This window comes from Stomoxys calcitrans, chromosome 5 (genome assembly GCF_963082655.1).
Source record: "Stomoxys calcitrans chromosome 5, idStoCalc2.1, whole genome shotgun sequence".
In the NCBI taxonomy this organism is placed as follows: domain Eukaryota; kingdom Metazoa; phylum Arthropoda; class Insecta; order Diptera; family Muscidae; genus Stomoxys; species Stomoxys calcitrans.
Genome location: NC_081556.1, coordinates 71,074,555 through 71,102,066, shown reverse-complemented (window position 1 = coordinate 71,102,066; position 27,512 = coordinate 71,074,555). Strand labels below are relative to the sequence as shown.

The 27,512-nt window shown below is 37.5% G+C and overlaps 2 protein-coding genes across 9 annotated transcripts in view; one reads left to right on the top strand and one right to left on the bottom strand.

Annotated features, from left to right (window-relative positions):
* Nucleotides 1-27,512, bottom strand: part of LOC106092420 (angiogenic factor with G patch and FHA domains 1) — a 61,506-nt gene that overhangs the window by 697 nt on the left and 33,297 nt on the right. For 4 of the 8 annotated variants that reach the window (XM_059368953.1, XM_059368954.1, XM_059368959.1 and 1 more), the window contains 6 exons: nt 13,292-13,428; nt 9,039-9,155; nt 4,469-4,501; nt 3,934-4,342; nt 3,664-3,824; nt 28-349 (listed from right to left, as the gene is read on the bottom strand). In XM_059368953.1, coding sequence (XP_059224936.1) covers nt 28-349; nt 3,664-3,824; nt 3,934-4,342; nt 4,469-4,501; nt 9,039-9,155; nt 13,292-13,428 — 1,179 coding nt within the window. Of the gene's footprint in view, nt 1-27; nt 350-3,663; nt 3,825-3,933; nt 4,343-4,401; nt 4,502-9,038; nt 9,156-13,291; nt 13,429-13,561; nt 13,724-27,512 lie in introns of those variants that run through there. The other 4 variants (XM_059368955.1, XM_059368957.1, XM_059368960.1 and 1 more) reach the window with 3 other exon arrangements.
* LOC106089125 (hexokinase type 2) overlaps nt 21,324-27,512 on the top strand; it is a 33,180-nt gene continuing 26,991 nt past the window's right edge. The window contains exon 1 of the mRNA XM_059368961.1: nt 21,324-22,380. Coding sequence (XP_059224944.1) covers nt 21,528-22,380 — 853 coding nt within the window. The 5' untranslated portion in view covers nt 21,324-21,527. The remainder of the gene's footprint in view (nt 22,381-27,512) is intronic.

Here is a 27,512-nt window from a genome sequence, read left to right as displayed (position 1 = left end):
AATTTATTTGTAACTATTGCTACGTACTTTCATTTTTCAGACCATACTTCTTTTGAAGTTTTTTCAGTTGTTCCTTGTGAGATAGCGCCGTACCTGGGGTCACTTCTCGGGGTGCTTCGATAAGAAGGCCGGGCTCGCAAAGGCCACACGTGCTATTACCCTCGTGTATATGGCACAAAAGCTTTGTTTGTCCGATTTGTAAGACACTGCCATGAACCAAGTCGTATGCTTCGCTCTCCGTTTTCGAAACTGACATTCGCATACCATTCAATATGGTACCGTTGCGTGATCCCAAATCGATACATTTGTAAAGTTGTCTTTTCGTGTCATATGTAAATTTCAGGTGGAACTAAGGAGAAATGAAACAGATATAAATCCCTAGTTTTCTATGAAAAGAAATTTCAAAATTGATATGCAGTACTCAGAAATATATGTCACGAAAAATGTTTCATTCAAAATTTTAATTGAAAATACGAATGGATTGAACAAAACAATTAATTGATGCAATCATTGTCAACCTGATATTTTTATACCCTCCACCATAAGATGGGGGGTATACTAATTTTGTCATTCTGTTTGTAACTACTCGAAATATTCGTCTGAGACCCCATAAAGTATATATATTCTTGATCGTCGCGACATTTTATGTCGATCTAGCCATGTCCGTCCGTCCGTCCGTCTGTCTATCGAAAGCACGCTAACTTTCGAAGGAGTAAAGCTAGCCGCTTGAAATTTTGCACAAATACTTCTTATTAGTGTAGGTCGGTTGGTATTGTAAATGGGCCATATCGGTCCATGTTTTGATATAGCTGCCATATAAACCGATCTTGGGTCTCGACTTCTTGAGCCTCCAGAGTGCGCAATTCTTATCCGATTGGAATGAAATTTTGCACGACGTGTTTTGCTATCATATCCAACAACTGTGCCAAGTATGGTTCAAATCGGTCCATAACCTGATATAGCGGCCATATAAACCGATCTTGGGTCTTGACTTCTTGAGCCTCTAGCGTGCGCAATTCTTATCCGATCAGAATGAAATTCTCCACGACGTGTTTTGTTATGATGTCCAACAACTCTGCCATATAAACCGATCTTGGGTCTTGACTTCTTGAGCCTCTAGCGTGCGCAATTCTTATCCGATCAGAATGAAATTCTGCACGACGTGTTTTGTTATGATATCCAACAACTGTGTTAAGTATGGTTCAAATCGGTCCATAACCAGATATAGCTGCCATATAAACCGATCTTGGGTCTTGACTACTTGAGCCTCTAGAGGGCACAATTCTTATCCGATTAGAATGGAATTTCGCACGAAGTATGTCGTTATGATATCCAACAACTGTGCCATGTATGGTTGAAATCGGTCCATAACCTGATATAGCTGTCATATAAACAGATCTGGGGATTTGACTTCTTGAGCTTCTAGAGGGCGCAATTCCTATCCGATTTGGCTGAAATTTTGCATGACGTATTTTATTTTTACTTTGAACAACTGTGTCAAATAAGGTTCAAATCGGTTCATAACCTGATATAGCTGCCATATAAACCCATCTGGAATCTTGACTTCTTGACCCCTAGAGGTCGCAATTATTATCCGATATGCCTGAAATTTTGTACGATGGATCCTCTCATGACCATCAACAAACGTTTTTATTATGGTCTGAATCGGTCTATAGCCCGATACAGATCCCATATAAATCGTTCTCTCTATTTTACTTCGTGAGCCCCAATGGGCGCAATTCTTATACCAATTTACTGAAATTTTACACAGGTCTCCAACATATAATATAATTGTGGTCCGAACCGGACCATATCTTGATATCGTTTTAATAGCAGAGCAACTCTTTTCTTATATCATTTTTTGCCTAAGAAGAGATGTCGGGAAAAAAACTCGACAAATGCGCTCCATGGTGGAGGGTATATAAGATTCGGCCCGGCCGAATCTAGCACGCTTTTACTTGTTTCAATTAATAATGTGATTGAAAATATTTTGGATCTCACTGAGAACTCCCACTAGATACCGCAGATTGTCCGCGACCGCCGTTGCAGCTACTCCGTATGGAGCATTCCACTATTCGCAACCTGTGGACGCGCCCGGTAACTCCCAGCTAAACTTCGAAGAACACCTCACAGATTGGAGCTCAAAATTCCAGCCTGTGTGATGCTCATAGTTATCCCGTGCCAAATCATGGTCTGGGGGTGAGAAATTCCAAAAGGGTTAGAAAGTATTACGTCATTAGAGCAAAATCCCAAAACTACATTCAACTTGCAGGCCAAACTTTTTTTTAGTTTTTGTTTTTACACTCGTTGTAAGCCATAAATAAAAATCGCATATTATAATTTCGGTTTAAGTACCTAGGGGCATGCTTCAAGCGTGCAGATAAACCAATCGGTACATGGGTGTATTTGGTAGTAAAGTACAAATCTGATAGTACGTATTCTACTTGCAATTATTTTTGATCTAAGTGCGATAATGTAAAAATCTTGAAACTTGACCCCAGATTTTTATATCAGATTAGTCTTTTACTCCAAAATACCTTTCGTTTAAAGCCCATATAGTACCGATCGGTCTATATGCCCGTTTGGAGGATTTTTCGGAAGAGACGGGCAATTTTTTGCGCTATTATCTTTTTTGGTAACACGGGCTTGAACAGCTCACGCACGTTTCGGGTTTTGTTTCACTATCAAACATCTTAAGTTTGGTCTATATTTTAACCATGAATCGTCTTACAAACACACAACGCTTGCAAATTATTGAATTTTATCATCAACACGCGTGCACTGTTAAGAAAGTTCTTCCCGCGCTTCTTCCATTATGACGAAGCTAATTTTTGCCTCAATGGGTACGTAAATAAGCAGAATTGTCGATTTTGGATTGATGATCAGCCAGAAGCATGGCAAGAGCTACCAATGCATCCAGAAAAAGTCACACTTTGGTACGGTTTATGGGCTGGTGGCATCATTGGACCCTACTTCTTCAAAGACAATGCGAATCTGTTACGATCTGTGAATGGTGAGCGCTATGGTGAGATGATATCCAACTTTTTGTTTGCCCAAAATGCAAAAGTTTGACTTGCATGACATGTGGTTTAACAAGACGGTGCCACATGCGGGTTCGGTGAACATTTTATTTCAAGTTCGGGACCGGCCTGGATCGTGCGATTTAACGCCTTTATATATTTTTTGTGGGGCTATGTTAAAGCTCATGTCTAAACAGACAAGCCCGCTTTAATTGTCGCATTGGAAGACAACATTGAAGCATTTATTCGTGAAAAACCGGCCGAAATGTTAGAGTATGCTTAAATTGGACTAACCGGATGGACCATACTATCAATTCAAATAAAGATTTCATGAATTTTTCTGAATTTTATGTTTTTTTTTTTTTTTGAAAAATTTTTCTATAGTTTTTAAAAAATCACACTTTTTGTGATTTGTGTTTTTGTTTTATAATAACGGAGAAAAACAAAAATTCACTGAAATCGGAATAGCCATCTCTGTTATGCAACTTGATGGCAATCGAACAAAAAAGACGATATACATAGACCCATACTGTGTGAATGTACCACGATGGCGGTATTAAAAGTAAAAAAAAAATGTTACTAATTTATCAAAAATTTTTATTGAACATCATACGAGTATAGCATAAATAATCTAAAGAATTACCTTTGAAACGTTTACATCCGGTATAATGACGTCGTGATTTCCTTCTCGTCCCAAGGAACCTCCTTTGAAGGTTATTAAACTGAGGCTCCCAACTTTAAGACCTTCCAAACTAGATTCCTGGACCACAATTCTCAAAGATGGAGGATACTTTTTGGCAATGTCTTTGGAGAAATAAAATGAACACATTTATTGATTACATTTTATGATATGGACTTGCAGAAGAACGCGAATTTCTTTTCAAAAAAAAAATTAAAAAAGGAACGAGCCTACCTTGAAAACGTCCAACACTTTTGAAAATTTGAACCTTACGCATTTCTTCCGATTCACTTTCCGACGAATGCGAAGAACTACTTGTACTTGAAGAAGAAATTTCCCCCTCTTCGATATTGCCTTTGGATTCCCTTCTTTTCTTTTCAGCATTATCGTCCGAATCACTATGTGAATGGGATTTTTCCTTTTTCGAACGTTTTCGTTTCTTATGTGATTTGCGCTTGGACACTTTCTCATCTTCCCGAGCATGGGATGTTTTCTTTTTGTGTTTATTCGTTTTGTCCATGCGTTCACGTTCCTTTTCTTGACGCAAGCGTTTAAGTTTTTCGCGATCCGTAACTACACCAAACTCATCAAATATTACTTCACCAGCGTCATCATCATCATCATTGTCATCCAACTGACCATCCTGCAACAGTAGAAAAGAAATCCGCGTTTTCATCGACAATTCTGGTCTTTAACTCTTACCTAATGCATTTCTACGCATTCGGTCTATATAAAGGTTTGAAAAACGATCTAAAAACGAATTATTTACGTGTGTCTCATTGTAGTCTTCTTGTTTGGCACCCTAAAAATATCGGAGTTTCATGGGGGAAAAATAATATCATAAGTTTATAAAACATTTATTGTACTAAAGGAATACCAACAACAAAAATAATATTACAAAAGTTATAAAATAGTTTATGTGTGTGTATTAAGTAGTGAAATTGTGGATGCCCCGTTAGGAAAGCAAGTAACAAGTGGATATCATCCACCATTGATAACACTGGTTAACTTGACTTTTGTTTCCTCTGATTTTTTATGGTTCATATTGCCCCGTTATTTCCAAATCCGGCAACAGGTTTTCCATTGTCGGTTATATCTCAAAACCCCTTGCTTTTAAGATACAACTTAGGGCCATAATTTTGGATTTTTATCCAGATTTTCGGTTTTTTGGGCACTAAAAAATATTTTATTGGTATTTTTCGATATAATTTCGCAAAGAAAGTGTTATGCGCTTGATCCAATAGTTTTTGCTGTATTTGTGGTGAATATGTATTTGAATCCTTTAGAAAGCTTTATATAGAACTTTGTCCAAATTCCGTATCAGCATCACTTTAAAATAAATTTTAGGACATGAGGTATGTCCACTGTTATGATACAATGTACGAAGAGATGACACTAAGTTCGGAACACCTATGACACGGCACCAATCATTTAAAATAGTTTCTCAATCCCATGGCAGCCGGTTGTACGTACCGGATTGATCCGATGGATTCCTTCTTCGGCAAGGGCTGCCCACATCAGTTTTCAACTCACTGTTACAGCGACAACAACAACAACAAAATATTTTCTTTACTGCATGTATTACACATTGGTGCGTATGATTACTTTTTAATAATTATAACCACATGTGCCGTACGTCATACGACACCCTGTTCACTAATTTTTTATATTTATATAAATACTTGGCAAAAATTATTTGCAACTGAAGTTACTAAGTCATAGATGCAACGGACTCTATGGCATCCCTTTCTGAGGAACACATGACTTATCCAGATAACGTCATTCTTTTTTTAAAATACTTCAATTTTGACTTTTTCAAATATACATCCCGCAATATCACAAAAACTTTTGGGATCAAGCACACAACACCTTTTTTGGGAATTCATATCAAAAAACAGCTATAAAATATTTTTTACTGCTCAAAACAACAAAAAGTCTGGTTACAAATCGTAAATTATGACCATAAGCTTTATTTCAAAAACTAGACCTGTTGGAGGAAAACTGTTGCCGGATTTGGAAATATCGCGTATTTTGTTGACCAGTGAAATTCTTTGTACTGCAACATACAACAACCTATGAGGACTTTTTGAAAACCGGGTTGTTTTAATTAATTTAATGCCCACCAGTTCAATACTTTCAGGGTCATCGGCTTTGGCCGCTCTCTAACCGTTTTCATCGAGCAATGCGACTTACACTGTGGATAAGAAGTAAGGTGATTTTCTTTGTAAAATAAAAAATCTTTTCTTATTCTTCTCAATCAATTTCATCCCCTTCAAAGTAATCCCCTCCCAGTAAAAGATGATGCCACCGTTTTTTCCAATCCTCGAAACATGCCAAATAGCCCCTTTCCGTTATATCTCCTTCTTCAATACGGTTTTTATCTCCTCAATCGACTCGAAACGTGTTCCCTAGAGTAGTTTCTTGAGTTTTGAGAATAGTCAGAAGCCACACGGATCCAAATCAGGCGAATACGGTGGTTGCGAAACGATATACATCGAGTTTGTTTGTATTTTTTTTTGCAAGAATTTGAAAGAAATTGAGCGTTTTCGATACCAAACGAAATTTGGCTTTTAGGCGTAGGCCCTAATGGTCTTTCACAATAGTTTTCACAGATCCTTCTGATCTTCCGGTCACATCAGTAAGGTCTCAAACAGTCAACGGACGACTTTTGAGCACTTATTCCTTCATTTCATTAACGTGCTGGTCATCTGTTGACGTCGATGGTGCTCCGGAGCGCCCAAAGACATCAACACGTTCTCTAACCCCTTTGAAGTTTTTGCATATAAAAGTCCAGTATTTACAATTGGAGTATATATTAAATATATTACAATAAAAATATGACCAAGAATAAACTGTTCAGTGTGAGCATACGGCTTCAACCAGCTCTCCCCACCGAGCTCTATCATTGGCCAAAGCCTTGGCTTGATTCCACGATTTATGGGTTGATTCCAACTCTCTTGTCGTACAGCGGATGCATGTGTTTTTCGGGCAACCCCTCCTTCGCTGCCCTTGCGGGTTCCAGTCTAGGACATTTCTCGCTATATAATCGCGCGGCCGGCGTAGGATATGACCCAATCAAGTCCATTTTCTCTTCCGGGCTTCTACACCGACCGGGGAAGTATTAGTTCTTATTTGCAATTTTTCATTTGAAATACGGTTTGGCCAGAAAATTCGAAATATTTGTCGTAGGCAGGAATTCATAAAAACTTGGACTTAGCGGGTAGTCGCTTGTTTCAAGCTCCAACTTGTGCAGCCATACAATAACATAAATTTCACACTACAGTTGAAGATTCCGACTTTTGTATTATGTGAGATGTCACTGCATTTCCTTTGCAGTCACATTGTCACTCTGTTGAGTTTAAGAAAGGCGCTTCTAGCCCTGTTGATACGTACGCGTATGTCTGCCTCTGATTCTCCGTCCTTTGTCATTTTGCTGCCCATATAGGAAAAGTTGTAACGTCTTCAATGACATAGTCGTTTATAGAAGTCTTTGTACAACTTCTAAACATCTTTCTGCGACATGGTAGAATCACCAAAGGCCTTACGCACCATTTTCAACCGGAATTCCGCAGCCGAAATTTGATTCCGCAAACAAAATTTGATGGCACTTCTCTGCTCAATTAAATCAGATATTGTATATCAAACAATGCAAACGCAAGCGTAAATTATAACTGTTAATGACATTGAAATAATATTTGGCCCAGATGTTGTTAACAGTTCTCCCAACAAAAAAGAACAAAAACTATGCCAAAGCGTTAAGCTCGCGAATTTTAAATTCACCTTGCTTTTTGCCCAGAGGGGTAAGGTTAAGTGGCAGTCTACCATCAACCTAACATAGACGTTGTTGTTGTAGCAGTGTATTGTCAATTCAATACGTACAATCGACAGCCACGGGATTACTCACATTGACGTTTTCGTCCTGATACCACAGGAGAAGGAAAATGCCTTCTAGTTCCTATCATTGAACCAACCATGTCGGTTTAAAACTTGAGAATGTTTACATCTGCTAAATCAGACAAGTTCTCAAAGAAATGAGAACTTAAATTTGAACTCCTTCTAACTGCCAGTGCGGGACACACACACAACAGATGTTCCCTAGTCACTTCTTCCTCGATGTCCTCACAGCTTTGGCAAAGGTCGTTACTCACAACATTCAGTCTGTCAGCATGTTTTCCGATCAGACAGCGACCTGTCATGACGGACACAATGACTGAGACGTCTGTTCTAGTCATTCGTTGCCCTTCGGCTTCGGGCCTGATCCAGAAGATTTAGCTTCCACGTCGGTAGACGCATACCCACAGATTCCAGTTCCCTTGGAATGGGAAAGGTAGTTCCTAGTCTCGCAAGCTCGTCTGCTATACAATTACCTGGGATAATCTCTGTACCCCAGCACCCAGAAAAGGTGAATTTGAACTGTTCAGCCATCTCGTTAAGAGATCTGCGACAGTCGAGGGCGGTTTTTAAATTCGGAAATACATTCTTCACGGATTTAATGGCTGCTTGGCTGTCTGAGAAGATATATATGCGAATCGTTGTGATGACATTACATCATAGCGATTCCACCCTAGAAATCTATGTAACTGTATAGAAATCTATGTAACTTATATTACCGCCGCATGGCCAAAGAGAAAGCTCGCCAGTTGCCAGTCCGACGGACCATTTTATAGAGCAAGGTAAAAACCAAAAAATATGCAAGTATGGATACGCTGAAGAAAACCATTGCGCGAGAATGGACCAAATACCGACAGATTATATTCGTGCAGTTTGCACATCGTTTTTTGGTCGACTCAGATGGTCAGGTCGAGCAAAAGTGAATGTATTCTGAAATAAGGATTACTTCCATATATTTTTGTCATTTGTATCAACAAAACATATTTGGGCGTTTGACACTTCGTGCCAGCTACCCTGTATTTATTAATTATTATTTATCGAATGAAAGACATATATGAAAGCTGTATCCAGAAGTCTACAAAATAGCGTTCGCCCTAAATGGCCTGGAATTTATTAGAATCACGCGTGTCACGCGTCTTTCAATTTTTTTGGTTATCTTTCTTATTCTCCTAATGCTGGCAACATTTGTGAGGTACCTTGCCATGTAAAAACTTCTCCCCAAAGAGATGTCGCACTGTGGCACACCGTTCGGACTCGGTTATAAAAAGGAGGTTCCTTATCATTGTGCTGAAATTTGAATCGGATAGCACTCACTGATATATGAGAAGTTTGCAGTTTCTTTAACGGAATTTTCATATGCAAATTTGCATTGCTATAAATCTACTTTGGATGGTTGATATATGACTTATTTATTTAAACAAAAATATTTAATGCAGAAAAACACTTACAGTTGTTGTCTTTGAAGATGCCTGCACTTGAACTTGCGAATGAAATTCATAGCAATTCTTCTCTTGGTTGTAGTTGTAGTAGCAACCCGTATTCCCATCATAGTATAGGCCATATTCCTGAAAATAAACACCATAGAATTCGATCCCTCATGATTAATATATTCAATATTTTCCATAAGGCATAAATAAATTAGATAACAAGTCACACAAACATAACCCACAAAACACGAACAATAACTGATTATATTAAAATGTGTTCAAAATATTATTGTCAAAACATCAGCGATTGTTTAAATGTGAAAAAACAATGATGAATGAAAACAAGTAAGTATGTACTAAAGGCCACTTTGTATTCCCTAAATCATAGTAAATCTAAGCACAAAGTAGTTTTAAGAAGTCAATGGAAAGCAAGACTTTCTTAATTTTATCTCAACCGATATTAAAAGTTATAAAAGAAGACCAAATCGAAAAATGTCTGTCCTAACTTTAAAGACCAATTTTCAACTTTTTAAGTAAACATTTCTATTCATGAAAGGTGTTTTACTATAACGGATGTTTTATCTTAAATGGTATTATAAAAGATCTTAACATCGTTTTGAGTCTTATTTTTTAAGACAAAAAACTTTTAATGAAGTTAAAAATATCTTCAAAGATATATTCGGAATCTGACTCTGGGAAAAGGACAACACTGTATCCTACTTAGAGACACCCTTACAAATATGAAATTTTATAGATATTGTAGTATATTATAATGGTAAAGAGAAAAAGAGAATTATGTAATCTTTTGTGAAGTGAAATAAGATTCAGCCAGCGATCGACATTCGAAATGATAGTTTGGCAACTTCTTTATAAAGAAATTGTTACCAAACTCCTACGATCAAGGGAAAGATCTTTAATTATACCCTACACCACTACTGTGGTACAGGGTATTATAACTTTGTGAATTAGTTTGAAGGCAGAGTACCGATCGACCCAGAATCGCTTTTTGACTCGATTAAGCTATGTCCGTCTGGCTGTCTGCCTTTCCATGTTAATTTGTGTACAAAGTGCAGGTGGCAATTTTCATCCTTAAAATTCAAAACACATTTTACATCGCAAAAATAAGCAGACAAAACTAAAGCACCCCCAATTTAAGGTCCAAAAAGGAACTTTTGAAATCAATATTTCATTGCGAATTCTTCATTATGGAGGGAAAACGCACATCTTTTGGGTAGAGAGAATATTAAATTATTAATTATTTCGGGTGATATTGCGCATCGAGCTGTTTTTCCGCCTTCAAATAAATTTTATTTTGTTTCTAAATTTCCTAGATTGGTTTTTCCAATTTTCCAAAGGTTCCAATTCGATTAAACTCCGGTGGTTGAGGTGGTCATTGCATTAATTTATTAACTTGTCAGTAAACCAAAACTTTTAGGTCCTTTGGATACACGGGTTCTTCAAATTGACTCCTACAAAATTTGATCGGGCTGCAAAAAGCGTATTTGTGGTCCGAATTTTAAATTCGTTACCTTGTTTGAAAGTGTTTGTACGGTATTATAAACACTTTCAAACAAGGTATCAATTTTACAACTCGGGCCACAAATATTCTTTTCGTAGTCCGAACAAGTTTTGTAGGGGTTAATTTGAAGGCCCCCCGGCCAATCGAAGGCCCTGCGATTTTGCTTTGCGGAAAATCTTAATAATGTAATGCAATGGCCACCACAATCAACGGACTTTAATCCCTTTGGAACCCTTGGAAAATTCAACCTAAAAATTTCAAAAACCAGCCGAAAAAATAGCCTGGGAAGCAATATCACCCGAAATAATTTATAATTTAATATCCTCTATTCTATCCTCTATGTGCCATACATAATAACAAATTCGCAATGAAATTCTGATTTAAATAGTTTTTTTTTTACCTTTAATTGGGGGTGCTTTAGTTTTGTCCGCTTATATTTGCGACTTAAAATGTGTTTTGAATTTCAAATTTTTTTATTAATTCTATATTCCTTAAGTTCCGCTCGGATACCTGAGACGACACTTGAGGTCGAGTGCGAGGCACTGCTGCCAGCGGCCCAGTTTCAGATTGACGTAATGTCATCTGTAATATCATGTTACGCGGATAGATCAAAGCTAGAGAACAAAGTGGGCCTGGGGGTCTACATTGAGAACCCACGGACTAAGATCTGTTTTAGACTGCCTGACCATAATAAGGTTCGCAGGCGGAAGTCCGGACGAATGCGTGAAGTGGTGTGGTGCTAACGCGAGGATGGTTAGGCCACGAACAGTCTTCGAATGTAAGAAGGGGATTGGCGACTTCTCTAAAAATGGCACGATCCGCATCGTTTGGGTGCCGGGCCAAAGCCGAGTAAGGAGCATGAAAAAACGAAGCTTTTCGGGTCGACGCAGTCCGAGTTAAGAGCGTGGGCTACGAACGCGCATGTAACACTGTGGAACGGTGGGCAGGACAAAGAAAATCCCACAAGGATATCCGGATTGTAAGACGATGAGGCTGTTACTGAAAGGAAGCAAGCAGGAGGTCTGCATAGCTTTCGGTATCAATACGGCACGCATAGGGCTACGAGCTCACTTATGCAAAATCGGTGCGGCATGATGAGAAGTTTAGATCATTTCCTATGTCATTGCCTGACTTTCGCGGCTAACAGATACCAGCACTGAGGTGGGGACACAATACCAGACATGATCCAACTTAGCGACGTGGCATAGAACACAAGTAAGGTTTTTGTAAGTAGCATGGAATTCCTAACTTAGATTTAGTATTCAGGGCGCACAACAAACCGATTACTGGCTTAGGTGTATGTCCATAGTGTCATGGGGCAGATTAATATATATTCAACCTAACCTAACTAACGTTTGTGTTTTCAATAAAAAAGATATAAATAAAACAAAAATAAAAAAGATTTTAATAACTTTTTTTTCTTAAAAAAATTATCAATTTAAAAATGTAGACTGAAAAAGGGTTGTCCTAATTGTAAAAATTGGAGCCAAAGATTAGCAAATTAGATTAAGGGAACACTCCCTTTGGTTAAAGATATTTTCCTTGATATTAAGGATTCTCTATTTTGAGTGGTAGGATAATAATTCCTTAATTTGCGTCTTGTTATTAAAGACAAGGATCTGAAATTATCGTTGAATGTTAGGAAATTGATTTTGGGACAACATAATAGTGAACCGTAGTTAAAGACGTAAAATAGCCTTACAAATAGGAGCGTCTTTAAGCGTTACGTTTTTTTAGGTAAAGATATTTAGCTTAATAAAAGAATTTTTCAAAAAATAACTATTGGACAGTCATCTTTGGAGTAAAATCAGAAACAATCAGCGATCACAATTGGTCAAGTTTTGGTTCTTTGGCTCGTTTTCATTGCTAAAATCCTACGAATAAGGAAAAATCTTAAATTATCGGTAAACGTTTTTTTCAGTGCATTGAGGGGGTGCTTAGGGTTTGGCCGATACGTATGTAGGGGATTCATCCAAATCCTAACTGAAGCCAAGTGGTCCTTTCAAGAACAAAACATTTTAAAAAGGCGTACACATCGAGTACACACTGAAAAATTTGTTGTCCTAGTTTTATGGAGTTGAGCCAAGACCACGAGCTTAATATAATTTTTTTATATTATTTTTTATCTTTTTTTACCTGATATTAAGGATTATTTTTGTCTAACTGGCAGTTTAAAAGATTATTGACTTTGCGCCTTGTTATTAAGGACACAAATCTTTTAATGAAGGTAAACATGTTGTTGAAGCTAATAAAATTGAGTTTGGGGAAAGGCAATGTTGTACCTTAGTGTAAGACACAGAATTGCCTTACATATAGGAGAATCTAAAAATTTTGAATTTATTTAAGTACAGATTGTAAATTCATTGAAATATTCCTTTTTTTTAAGAATTTTTTTTTATCTTTTTTTAGCTGATATTAAGGATTTTTTTTTATCTAAATGCAGTTTAAAAGATTCTTGACTTTGCCCCTTGTTATTAAGGACATAAATCTTTTAATGAAGGTAAAAATTTTGTTGAAGCTAAGAAAATTGAGTTTGGGGAAATTAAATCTTAAGAGAGTGCCTCTATTTTAAGTTTTGGATTTTTGGCTCGTTATCATTTCTAAATTCCTTCGAGCAAGGAAAAATCTCAAATTTGGAGTCATCTTTTTATCTGTATGGGAATGATTTATTTTATGGTCACCATTGAATCCATTTTTCGTTTAAATTAAATGCTTCGTGAAAAAATGTATTCTTGATTAATTAAATTTAAATTACCGCATTGTAATAATAGCCCGATTTTTTGTCGTAGTACAATCCCGAAGTTGGTTCGTAGACAAAATTGCTAATGTTTTCAGCCTGTTGCGCGGCCTGTCGCATTTCATTGACAAAACTGAATGCATCCACAGCGGAAACTGAAAATACACAAGGAAAAAATAACAGTTCATTAACAGAAATTATCTTCAGAGAATAGTCTAATCAAGTAACGAATAGAGATTTTGTGTTCATCAAACACTTCTGTAGGTGTAGGAAAATAAAATTGCGCACCTCTAGACTAAAGCTGGCGATAAGGCATAATTTTAAGTTGTAATCAGCAGTTGCAATAGAATTAGATCTGATAGTAGAAAACACGCGGGAAAGCACGCGATGAAAACATCATACCTATCACCCAAGGTGCTATTTTCAGTCCGTTCGCAGAGAATAAAAAAACAATAACTTTATTGACAAATATGTCGAACGAGAGAGATTAAATGCGGAATTACAAATTATTTGCTGCACTAATGCATCTATTTCTATATTGTTTTTTCTCGACGTAACGGGAAATACAGATATGTAATTATTACCCTACTATAGCATGAAAACGTATTACTATTAAATTAATAAAACAATCAAGCAAATACTTGGTACAGATACATTTTTTTCCATTTGCAGGATAAGATCAATGCTCTCTATACGAGGGCTGCTCCAAATATATCTGGCCTAATTTTGAAAATGTAAATACTTCTCATCAAAATTGGTTTTATTGTTTTCAAAGCATTGTCCAGCATGATTTATACACTTTTGCATGCGCTCAAACCAATAGTCGAAGAACTTTCGCTGTTTTCAATTAAGCAGATTCGCCTGTATTTGTACTATCTTTAACCCACTAACACTGGGTTGGTATATCTATTGGGTTGCCCAAAAAGTAATTGCGGATTTTTTAAAAGAAAGTAAATGCATTTTTAATAAAACTTAGAATGAACTCTAATCAAATATACTTTTTTTTTTCTAAAGCAAGCTAAAAGTAACAGCTGATAACTGACAGAAGAAAGAATGCAATTACAGAGTCACAAGCTGTGAAAAAATTTGTCAACACCGACTATATGAAAAATCCGCAATTACGCCCTCTGGAGGCTAAAGATCTGTGTAAATGTAAAGCGGCTAGCTTCACTCCTTCGAAAGTTAGCGTGCTTTGGACAGACAGACGGACGGACGGACATGGCTAAATCGACTTAAAATGTCATGAGGAACAAGAATATATATACTTTATGGGGTCTTAGTCGAATATTTCGAGGAGTTACAAACAGAATAACGAAATTGGTATACCCCCATCCTATGGTGGAGGGTATAAAACCAGCGAATCGTTGTGAGACAGAATAAAATTTCTCGTGACCACTAAACCCTGTCAGAAGGTTTCTCTTAAAATCGGCCTATGCACTATGGTCTTCAACCGCTCTTCTCTGCCCAAAACTATTTCTGCGTTTTATTTGTAATCGTTGTAGCCTTGAATGTTCTAACGGTTTGTATAAGTAAACAATAGATTTCAGACAAATGATTTCGGGGTCACTCTGTTGCAATACAGGGTTTGCCACGCTAGGTTAAAGTTGGTCGCTTGTGGTCTCCACTACATTTCAATGGACACAACAGTTTACCGATTTGCTCGAAATTTTCTCTATCGAAAAATCTTGTAAAGATCGATTTTATATAGAAGATGTTGAGCCAAATTTGTACTAAATGTGCATACCTCGGTGATTTTTCGGTACAGTTTTGACAAAACTTACACAGAGATGAGATACTTGTAAAAGAAGTAGGAATATATGTGGCATTTTTAAACGGATCGAGTGATCTTTATGAAATTTAAAATGGCGGAACTTATATTTTTATTCGTATCGTAGAGACGACCAATTTCGGACCCTTGGGAGCCAGCGTAGCTCAGAAGTTGAGATGTCTGCTTACGACGCTGACCGCCTGGGTTCGAATCCTGGTGAGAACAGAAACAATTTTTCAGAGGTGGTTATCCCCTCTTAATGCTGACGACATTTGTGAGGTACTTTGCCATGTAAAAACTTCTTCCCAAAGAGGTGTCGCAATACAGCATACCGCTCGGACTCGGTTATAAAAAGGAGGTTCCTTATTATAGGGCTTCAACTTGAATCGGACTACAGCTAATGATATGTGAGAAATTTGACCCTATTTTTAATGGAATGTTCATGGGCAACTTTGAATTTTACACCCTACCCTACCCAGAGATAGTTTGCCCATCTTCTAAATACTCCCAAATTTCTCCGTTCAAACTAACAGACTTATTTCCACTTTTTTATCTCCTACTATAGTATGCGCCGAATGGCGGACAAATCTGCTCTCGACTCACCTTCTCACCTTCAAGAATATTGCAATAAGTGAGTCCCAATCTTTTTGCAACTTCATTCAATGTTTTAAAAGGTGACCTTAGCATGGTATATAACATGTCATAAAGATAATACTATCAACGGTACAAATCGCATTTGTGAACATCAGTTTCAGTTAATGAACACTTCATGTCGACAAAAAGCCAAGCGAATAGAAGCCGTTATGATTTCCAAGACTTATACAATCATCATGCAATAATTTCAAACTAGATGGAGGTATAAATTGGCATCCTCGAATAAACATTCGAAAATGTTGCATGAAAAGTATGCGTACGTGTTACAAACGTAACGAGACCACCGTAGCTCAGAGGTTAGCATGTCAGGGTTTAAATATTGGCGAGAACATCAGAAGAAATTTTCAACGATGGTTAATCTCTTCTTGTACTGACGACACTTGCACGCTAAAAAATAAAAAGTTTGGGACAATTTTATGACAAACAAAATACTTTTATTACGAAGTTTTTCCTCTATTGTAACCGTGTAACGTTTCGCTTTAACACATCAAATATTAGCTATAAACGTAGCATAGTTGAATGTAACTAACTTTTTTTATTGTTAACCCTTTAGCAGCTTCTCCATACTTTTGTTGTTAAACCAAAAACTTTTTAATGGCAAAAGTGTTTTGATGGGCGCAAACTTTTTTTCGTTTACTGGACAAATAATCATTCTGTTGGGCCTCTCCCATTAGAGAGAAAGGATGAGAATTTGAGTGTGTAGACCACTGACGAGCAAAAATTCTCACACTGTGGACGTAGACAAGAAAATAATGCCAAGCAAGCCCATGGGCATGCGCATGAATGCAATTATATGCTCGTCGCTGGTATAGACACATCCTCACACACAAAATTTTTTCCTTTTTTATTTTGAATGAACGAAGAGCAGTCACTATGTTGATCAGCTGGGTCGGGTGCGGATGGTAAACTCGGAAAAATATAATTATTAAAGTTTCGCCCTATGTACAAAAATGCTGGTAAGTTCAATGACAAAAATCATTAGAGCAACGGACAATTGGCTGCCAGATAGAAGAAAACACAATAAGAATTTCTAAGGCACATACATTGTTTGGTAATATTTACTCGATAAAGAAAACAACGACTCTCATAAGTATTTATACACTCCACCTTAGCAGGAGTGTCATTCCGCTTGTAAAACATCAACATTTTGATACGTATATTCTTGATCGTATGGACATTCCAAGTCAATTTAGACCTGTCCGTCTGTCTGTCTGTTTGTAGAAAGCACGCTTACTTTTGAAGGAATAAAGCTAGGCGCTCAAAAAGTGCCACAAATATTTCCTATTGGTGTAGGTCAGTTAGGATTGTAAGTGGGCCATACGGTCCATGTTTTGATATAGCGCCATATTAACCAATGTCTGATCTTGATTTCTTGCGCATCTAGATGGCGCATTTATTATCCGACTTGGTTGAAAATTAGCATGAAGTGTTCTACTTTGACTTTCAACAACTATGCCAAGTATGATCTAATTCGATTCATAACCTTACATATCTACCATATGAACCGACCTCCAGATTAAACTTCTTGAGCGTCTAAAAAGCACAATTCTTATCCGATTTGGCTGAAGATAGACTTCGCCTATGACCTTCAACGTACGCGCAAAATATGGTCTGAATAGGCATGACGCACCACGCGATTGCAGTCAAAGAAAACAGCGCGCAAAACCTTATCATTTGACCGATATTGGCGTGCTTTTTTCGGTCTTCTGAACGTTTCCATAGGGATGATTGGGCCTTGCTTTCAATGTCATAGCCATACATCAATGAATCCTCACCAGTTATGACCTTTTTGAGGTAATCTGGATCGTCGTTGACGATGTCAGGTGCTGTTGCCTGAGCGACGTCCATGCATGTTTTTGCATGCTTTGAATGAGCCGAACGACCGAACAACCTCTCTGTTTGTGAATCGACGATTATTCAAAATCATTTTCTTCACTGCTTCAATGTTTTCATCGGTTATTGACGTGCTGGGGCGACCAGGACGAGCATCGTTATTCACATCTTCTCGGCCTTCTTTAAACCGGTTATACCACAGTAGAGACTGTATTCGCCAAACGCCACAGTCGACATTTCAAATGTCCTTGCGCATTTAAATTCGTTTTTTACACAAAACTTTCGATCCATTTTTTCAAATATTAAAAAAATTTAAGGGCACACCAAAACACGACCAAACATTTAATCTGCCAGAAATAGACTGACAATCCAAAATGGTTGATATTACCCATATATATAACAGATTGGCTGATATTACCATTATATATAACAGAAACAAGTAAAAAAAAACTTTAAATGTGGCCAGGCCGCTTTATTTATGCATCCATAGCAGCTATATCTAAATATGGCCCGATTTGGACCAAATAAGACACGGACATTGAGTGGACTTATAAATACATGTCACTGTTAAATTTTGGTTCCGTATTGGTCTTTTTGGCAGCTATATTCAAATATAGACCGATCTGAACCATATAGGACACAGATGTCGAAAAGCCTAACATAAGTCACTGTGTCAAATTTCAGCGGAATCGGATTATAAATGCGCCTTTTATGGGACCAAGTCCTTAAATCAAGAGATCGGCCTAGATGGCAGCAATATCCAAATCTGAACCGATCTGGGTCGTCTTCAAGAAGGATATCAAGGGCCTAAAATAACTCGCTATGCTACATTTCAGCGAAATTGGACAAAAATGCGCTTTTTATGGGCCCAAGAACTTAAATTGAGAGATCGGACTAAATGACAGCTAAATCCAAATCTGGGCCGATATGGGCCAAACTGTAGATGAATGTCAAGTGGCCTAACACAATTCACTGTCTCAAATTTCTGCAAAATCGGATAATAAAATAAATCGACAGATCGGTCTATATGGGGGCTATATAAAGACATAGTCCGTTAAGTTTGAAGATGTACTATACATCTTCAAACTTAACCTGCCTATGGACAAAAAAAAGAATCTGTGCAAAGTTGCAGCTCATTTTATTTCAACGGTCGGAATTTTAGAATTTTAAAGAATTTTAGAATTTGTTGCAAACGGAATGACAAAATTAATATACACCCATCCTTCGGTGGTGAGTAAAAAAGGGAAATTTAAAATGAGCAGACAAGGTTTGCTGATACAGTGAAACCTCGTTTTACGTTGTGGTTGGTCCCAAAAGATTGCGACGTAAATCCAAATGGACATGTCGCAATCGTACCACTGGAACAACGCAGAACAGTCAATTCTGAGTGGTACACAACCATTTGATTGCCAGTTGTGTTCCAAGATAGATCAATCTTCACTACGACAATGTGAGCTCTCACACATCGGCTGAAACAACTGCATTTTTGAGCACTCAAAACATCGATTTGATGAGTCATCCACCGTATAGTCCTTACGTGCCACAGAATGGCGTTTTTCATTCGCGTACGTAAAAAATAAGAAGAGAGGTCAACGTTTTTCGACACCTGAAGAAGCGGATGATGCGTTCAGAATGCATGTTTTGGAGATACCTCAATCAGATAAAAAGGGGAATATTTTGAAAAGCAATAAAGCGAATTTCGACGAACCGATTATACCGAAATATAAAAGGCAACCCTCGTATATATTCTTGTTCATCGTAAAAATCTAAGACGATCTAGCCATGTCCGTCCGTCTGTTTGTACGTCCGTCTGTCTGTTGAAATCACGCTACAGGCTTTAAAACCGAAGAAACTTTGCAAGATTATTTTTTTGTCCATAGGCGAGTTAAGTTCGAAGATGGGCTATATCAGAGTATATCTTTATATAACCCCCATATAGATCGATCTGCTGATTTAAAGCCACATTTATTATCCGATTTCGCTGATATTTAGCAAATTTCTGTTAAACTTCTCGACATTCGTATTGAGTATTGTCAAGATCGGGCTATATTTATACATAGCTGCCATATAGACTGATCTCCCGACTTAGGGTCTTGAGCCCACAAAAGGCTGAAATTTGGCACAAGGTCCTATGTTAGATTTTTCGATATCAGTGACTTAGATAATTCAGATCGATCCGTATTTGGATATAGCTACCGTATATACCGATCTCCCGATTTATGGCCTTGGGCCCATAAAGGAGCATTTATAAATCGATTCCGCATTAATTTGGGACAGTAAGCTATGTTAGACCTTCAAAATTCGTGTTTAATATGGCCTCATCGGTCTATATTTCGACATAGCTGCCATAAAGACCGATCTCCCGATCTAAGGTCTTGAGCCCATAAAAGTCGCATTTATTATCCGATTTCGCTGAAATTTGGCACAGTGACTCATGCAAGGCTTTTCGACATTTGTGCACTATATGGTTCAGATCGGTCTATAGTTAGATATAGCTGTCATATATACCGATCTCCCGATTTTAGTCCTTGAGCCATAAAAGCAGCGTTAATTACCCGATTTCGCTGAAATGTGACACAGTGGTCTTTGTTAGGACCTACGACATCCGCGTTCAATATGGCACCCATCGGTCTATATTTTCATATAGTTGCCCTATTGGTCAATATTCTGTTTTAACAACCTGAACAGTGACGTCTGTGCTGAGTTTGGTCAAAATCGGACAACATTTCGATATAGCTGCAAAGGGTTCATAAATGATCCATTTTTCTACGGATGGACACCCACCCGAGGTGGTGGGTGTCCAAAATTCGAGCCGGCCGAACTTAACGCCTTTTTACTTGTTTTAGTTTTTGAAGGAAACCGTTCCAAATTTGTGAACTTTTAAACGATAACTAAAGCGGTTTCCTTTTTATAAAGGGTGGCTTGGTTCACATTCAAAATCGGGCCTTAAAATTAAACCAACCTTTTTATAAAAATTAATTTGTGTTTGTTTGTTCGATCCGCATAGACTCAAAGGCGATTTTCTTTTTATGTTCACACATGGTGTAGAATGGACATGTAGTGAAAATAGGGTACTTAATTTTTCAATACCTGAAGGGAAAACGGACTTTCCTTCTTACCGTAAATTTTGTGTGAGGTATCGCCACAATATAGGGCTCAAGTGAAAGGTATTTCATTTCTTCTTTTTTAAAAGCAAATGTATGATTTTAGTAGTATTTTGTTTGCTGTTATTTGAAATTAGTAAAACAAGATCGAAATTAAAGTTCAGAAATAATCTCCAAAAAGGAGATATAAAGCATGGACTCTTAACTCAAGCAGAAGCGAAGATATTTGTGAAATAATTTTCTCTGAACTAATCTGTATTGAACAATAATATCATATGCATTACCATAACCATATTAATGGTTAAGCTATCCGATCGCAAGAAAAGCTGGATCTATATCCGAAAAAGAGCATCTGTTCTATTTGCTGGGATGTTAAATCAGTATGTTATCAAATTCGAAAGAAAAAAACAAAATATGTTGAAAATAAAACAGGGCAATGGTATTTGTATGCTTACCAGACAAAACTTAGTATCTTTGTAAAACATAAAAAAATACAATAAACTATAACAACCTGCAATAAAACAATAACACCTTTAAATGTAAGAGTGTAAGCATTTCAATTCTAAATTCTTATCAAAAATAGCTTTGGCAGATGAATACGCGGCACACTAGAAATATTTTCGCAAAACGGAAAGCAATCTAATCCATCCCTCTAACACACCGAGACACAATCGTCCAGCAATCAATTCTGAGCAGAACTTCACCGTTGCTTTTCCAAGTTTATGTTCGTAGCAAAAGTTTAATTAGTTGCAATTTGATAGCGAAATAGAAGGGTTGTCCGTGTTCTTACCGATAAGTGAATAAGTGAAAGAGTCAACTCAAGACGATTTTGGCCTTAAAAGTTATAAGTAACCACAACAGTAACAAGAGTAACGCAAACACTGCCACCTTCATAATGCACGATGAACGCCTAAAGGATTTTCTTAAACCACTTGTGTTGACCGACTCACAGTTGAATGAAGTCTACAAACGATTCTGTAATGAGATATCAAAAGGATTGGACAAAAACACACACAGCCAGGCCGACACCAAGTGCTTCGTAACCTATGTCCAGGATCTACCCACTGGTGATGAAGTGGGAAAGTACCTGGCATTGGATTTGGGAGGAACAAATTTTCGTGTTCTCTTGGTTACACTTAAGGGCCACCATGAAGCAGTTGTAGAGTCGGAAATCTATGCAGTACCAAAGGAAGTAATGTTGGGAACTGGTGTGCAACTTTTCGATCACATTGCCCAATGTCTGGCGACATTCGTGGAGAGCCACAAAGTGGGTGCGGAATATTTGCCTCTGGGTTTTACATTCTCCTTTCCATGTGTTCAGCTGGGCCTAACCAAGGCACTATTGGTTCGTTGGACCAAAGGTTTTCAATGTGCCGGCGTTGAACAGGAAGACGTTGGACGTCTGCTGAAAGAGGCAATTGTCCGTCATGGTGGCTTAGAAATTCATGTAATGGCAATTTTAAATGATACCACAGGCACTCTTATGTCATGTGCCCATCGCAATCCTGAATGTCGCGTCGGTGTTATAATTGGCACAGGCTGTAATGCCTGCTATGTGGAGCGGGTTGAAGATGTCGATCAACTAGAAGAGGAACTTAAAACCAACAAGAAATATGTGCTCATCAACACAGAGTGGGGTGCATTTGGTGACAGCGGCACATTAGATTTCGTGCGCACCGAGTATGACAAAGTCATCGATAGAAATTCTCTGAACGTTGGAACACAGCTCTTTGAGAAGATGATATCTGGTTAGTACTTATGATAAAAGTTGTCTTGATCTATGGAAAGAGATCTTAATAGAAATAATGTTTGGAGGGAAGTTGATAGATGAAATGAAAAAAGTACAAAGTGATGGTGTCAGATGGTGCTAGTTTTCTGGATGGTCACGCTTTTGGATCGCTTTTCGCTCGTCAAACCTTTTTTGTATAAGCCTACAAAAAATCAAAAAATGTCTCTGTTTTTTTCTATGTTTAAACTGTTTAAAAATTCACAGGGTTATGCCTATGCCAAAGATAAAAATGCTACGATTATCGACCAGTTGCTGTTTTGTCGATAATAGATAAAAGAACATGTTTTGTTTAATAAGCTGGCGGATTATTTCCAAGAAAATAATTTACTCTACGACATGCAGTTTGGATTACGGAAGGGATCTAGTACAGTTAATGCGGTGGGAAATGATACCCGAACAATTTGTATATATTTTAATCTAACCAAGGCTTTTGATCTAATTGATAACGATATTTTAATTCGGAAATTAAAATATTATGGGGTAAAAGGGAAATTTTATTATTTAAAGACAATATAACACAGTACAGGAGTCAGTTTGTACAAATGAGGCAAAAAGTTGTATGGGTTCGATGAATGTTGGAGTACCACAGGTTAGTGGATTAGAATTAGATTAGATTTAGATTTATTTGTTTGTTTTCGGATGCAACAAAACAACAATGATCTTATAACTACACTATGTGAGATATCAATGAAATTTAACACAGTTTAACACAGATAAATATATAATAGCAGTAAAACTAAATAAAAAAAAATAAACAAATAGTTTCTGGTGGCATTAACAATATTGAGATTTTTTACAGATTTTCCATGATAGCTAAATTTACAAGGTGTAAATAATTTACAAATAGTTTTTAGTGACCAGGGCTGCGGAGTCTAGTAATTTTAACTCGACTCCAACTGCAGGCAAATAGTTCGATTCCGACTCTGGACTCCGGCCACTTAAAATTGCTATGTTTCATACCCACAACTAAAGAATGGGGGGTGAGGAGCTCCAACCTAGGCAATATGGGTATCAAATGAAAGGTATTAGCGAGTAGATTACGAATATGTAAACATTAACAAGTAAAAGCGTGCTTAATTCGGCCGGGTCGAATCTTATATGCCCTCCACCATGTATCTCATTTGTCAAGTTATTTGCCCAGTATCTGTTTATAGACAAACAAAGGATAATGGATAAAAGTTGTCATGCTATTGAAGACATATCACGTTATGGACCGATTCGGACCATACTTAGTTTGGATGTTGTAAACCATAGCAAAAGTCATTGTGCAACATTTCAACCAAATCGGTTGAAATGTTGCACGGGAGATCGCTTTATACGGGAGATATAACAGATTAAAGACCGATACAGACCATAGTTGCAAATGCACATTTTGCCCATGAACATTCCACTAAGGAACAGAAGCAAACTCTCACATATCAAGTTTAAGCTCAATGACAAGGGGCCGAGTCCGAACGGCGTGCCCCAGTGCGACACCTCTTTGGAGAGAAGTTTTACATGGTATAGTACCTCACAAATGTTGCCAGCATTAGGAGGGGAAAACCACCGCTGGAAATTTTTTTTGATGGTCTCACCAGGATTCGAACCCAGGCGTTTAACGTCATAGGCGAACATGCTTACCTCTGCGCTACGGTGGCCTAATAATAAAAATGTAAATTTTTTTCATCATATCATCCTCTAGCATGATTTTAACACGTTTGAATGCGCTTAAACAAATTGTCGAAGCACTCATTCTAACCCGATTGGGACAACTAAAAAACATGGTTATTGAACACTTCAACAGCATATGCTGGCAATGAAAACCATTGACACGCATATTTATCTTAATATGTGGGAATAAAAAGAAGTCACTGGGTGCCAAGTCAGGGCTGTACGACGGATGACCCGTCAACTCTACCTTTTAGTCGGTCTTCTCTTGTTCGTTTTTCGAATATCTCTCAAGACTTAAGGTAATCAAATTGTGATGTACCACTCATAATTGACCGTCTTACTTTGCTCAAGCGGAACAGTCGTCTAATGACCAGTTTTGCCGAATAAACAGGCGTCCATATGCCTCAAATTGCTTCTTCCACGAAAAATTTGGCTCGTCTTCGAAGACCCAGTCTGTCGATAAGCGTATTTTGAAACACCATGATCGTAATTTTTAACATTCATCGCAGTAATCGACATGAGCCTTTTTTGGGCGATTGTCAAATTGTACGGCGAATGTGTGGTGGGAAAGAAATGCTCAAGGATGCTTCTTCCTCATGGTATGTCAAATGATGATATTGCATTATAAGCACGGCATCAACGTTCTCTGATGCAACGTACGTTTTTGGACGATAAAAATATTGGGTTGCCCAAAAAGTAATTGCGGATTTTTTAAAAGAAAGTAAATGCATTTTTAATAAAACTTAGAATGAACTTTAATCAAATATACTTTTTTTACACTTTTTTTATAAAGCAAGCTAAAAGTAACAGCTGATAACTGACAGAAGAAAGAATGCAATTACAGAGTCACAAGCTGTGAAAAAATTTGTCAACGCCGACTATATGAAAAATCCGCAATTACTTTTTGGGCAACCCAATATTTAAGTTCATCAATGCACTATTGTCTTGGTTGTCTTGACGCCGAAAGTTGTGCAAAATGGTCGCATGAAAATCTTCACGAGTTAATTTCAGTTTTTTGTCAAAATAATTTTTTCAAGTCACTGTAAGCAACCCAAATGATAATCGTACGTCAAAACGTGTTGAATACGATTGTGTTACAAAATGTCAAAATTTGCAATGGAAATGTCAGATTGAACCTGGCAACACTCGGTGTTGCCCAGAAACTCATATAGCAGCATTCGAATATGGCAGTATTTACGATACATATATACGGTAAAGCGAATTTTGGATGTAGGTAACCCAAGCCGCATTTGACTTTATAGACATGGAACCCTCATAACATAAGTAGACCGAACACATAAAAATTCAAAAATAGTGTGCTGTTTGGGAAGTTTGCGTTCACTTCATCACGATTTGCTTCAAAGTCTACTAGAGGACTAGAGGACTGCGATGCCAATTTCTCTTCTCTCACGATAAACTTCCTTATTGACATCAGTTCTAAGTTTTCGAGATTCCTAATGGAGTATGGGAGATTCAAAACATTTCCATCGTCTATAAGCCAAATCTCTTTTATGTCTTGACTCACCAAACCAAAAATGCTGGGCCTTTCGAGGATGTGGTGTGTAAACAGGTGCAGTGGAGACGATTTTCTCTCAAATGATCATCAGTTGAATAAATATCATATATTCTACTTCAAACTACGTTTTGTATTTCGCAGGCAAGTGTATTATTTTGTTCCGGTATGTGCGAGGCAGGATATATAAGAAATGCACTGTCACTCACTTAAATAGAACATACTTCATTAACTTAATTAAAATCTATTCCCTTTAATATTTGGGTCATTTGAATAGAACAAAGTGTCGGGATTGGTTAATGCGTTGTATGCATTTCATAGTGCTTCTTTCGCAGTTTCTTCGAAATACAACCCACCAATGCACGACCTTTGAAGCTCTCACACCTAAAGATTGCTGATGATGACCCCCTCCTTACCAACGGTTCGAAAACCGCCAAATCATGGTTGGTGTGGTGCATCTCCTGTGATTTCAATTTACCATTGTATAAAATTTTCGATCATTAAGCTTATCTCGAAAAAGGAATTAACACATCGTTAGAAAAATGATCTTCGCCCTAACGTGCAAATAAAATTTTAAATTTATCATTTTTTGTTCAAACAAAAGCAAATTAAAAGAAACCCAAAAATATCAAAATGGATCGAGCTATGTCCTTGAATGTTAACGAAGGAGCCAAATTATGGCCTAAAACGATTTTGGACTTTAAATTCACTATATAGCTAAAAAGGGCAATCTGAGATTGAACATTATTGCTTAAATTTTAAGAGACGAATTAGAGCCGAAAACGCGATTATACACTATTCTTAGACAAGCCTTAAATATCCTTGATTTATCTCCCGAAATCAAGCTAAATTTAAGTACAAATTTATGTATATTGACAGCAAATGTTTTTTTCTGATGGGTCGCATTTGAACCGAATGTAAATAAATGAGAAATCATCCCTAGATCATCTTTGCTGCGATCGTCTTCGATTTTTTGTCTTTTCAAATGATTTAGAGAAAGGAAAGTTAGGTTAGGTTGAGAAGGGGGCGCGAATATTAATCCGCCCCATGCCACAATGGACATACACCTAAGACAGTAATCAGCTTGTTGTGTGCTCTAAATACTAAAAAAGTAACCTCGAAAAAGAAAATCTAAGAGGCTCTATGGAATAACTTTTTATACCCACCGCCATAGAATGGGGGTATACTAATCTAGTCATCCCGTTTGTAACACTTCGAAATATTGATCTAAGACCTGATAAAGTATATATATTCTGGATCGTCTCGACATTCTATGTCGATCTAGCCATGTCCGTCTGTCGAAATCACAATAGCGGTCGTTGGAGATTGCAAATGGCCCATATCGATTCAGGTTTGGATATAGCTCCCATATAAACCGATCTCCCGATTTGACTTCTTAAACCCCTGGAAGCCGAAATTTTTCTCCTATTTCGTTAAAATTTTGCACGAAGTGTTCTGTTCGACTTCAGACAACTGTGCCAAGTACGATCCAAATCGGTTTTTAACCTGATATAGCTACCATATAAACCGATCTCCCGATTTGACTTCTTGAGCCCTTAAAACCCACATTTTCCCGATTTGGCTGATATTTTGCGTGTAGTGTTCTGATATGATTTTCAACAACTGTACTAAGTAAAGTCCAAATCGGCCTATAACCTGATAAAGCTCCCATGTAAACGGTCTGCCGATTTCACTTCTTGAATCCTTACAAGCTGCAATTTTTGTCCGATTTGGCTGAATTCTCCGGACTTAGATATATATAAATTATTGGCACATAAGAGAGTGGGCGACGAATGCGCATGCAACATTGTGGAACAGCGAAACGGTCGGTTGGACGGCGAAAATCCAAAAGGGGATCCAGATCGTGAGAAGACGAGGCTATTATTGAAAGGAAGTAAGAAGGAGGTCAGTATAGCTATTGGTATCAT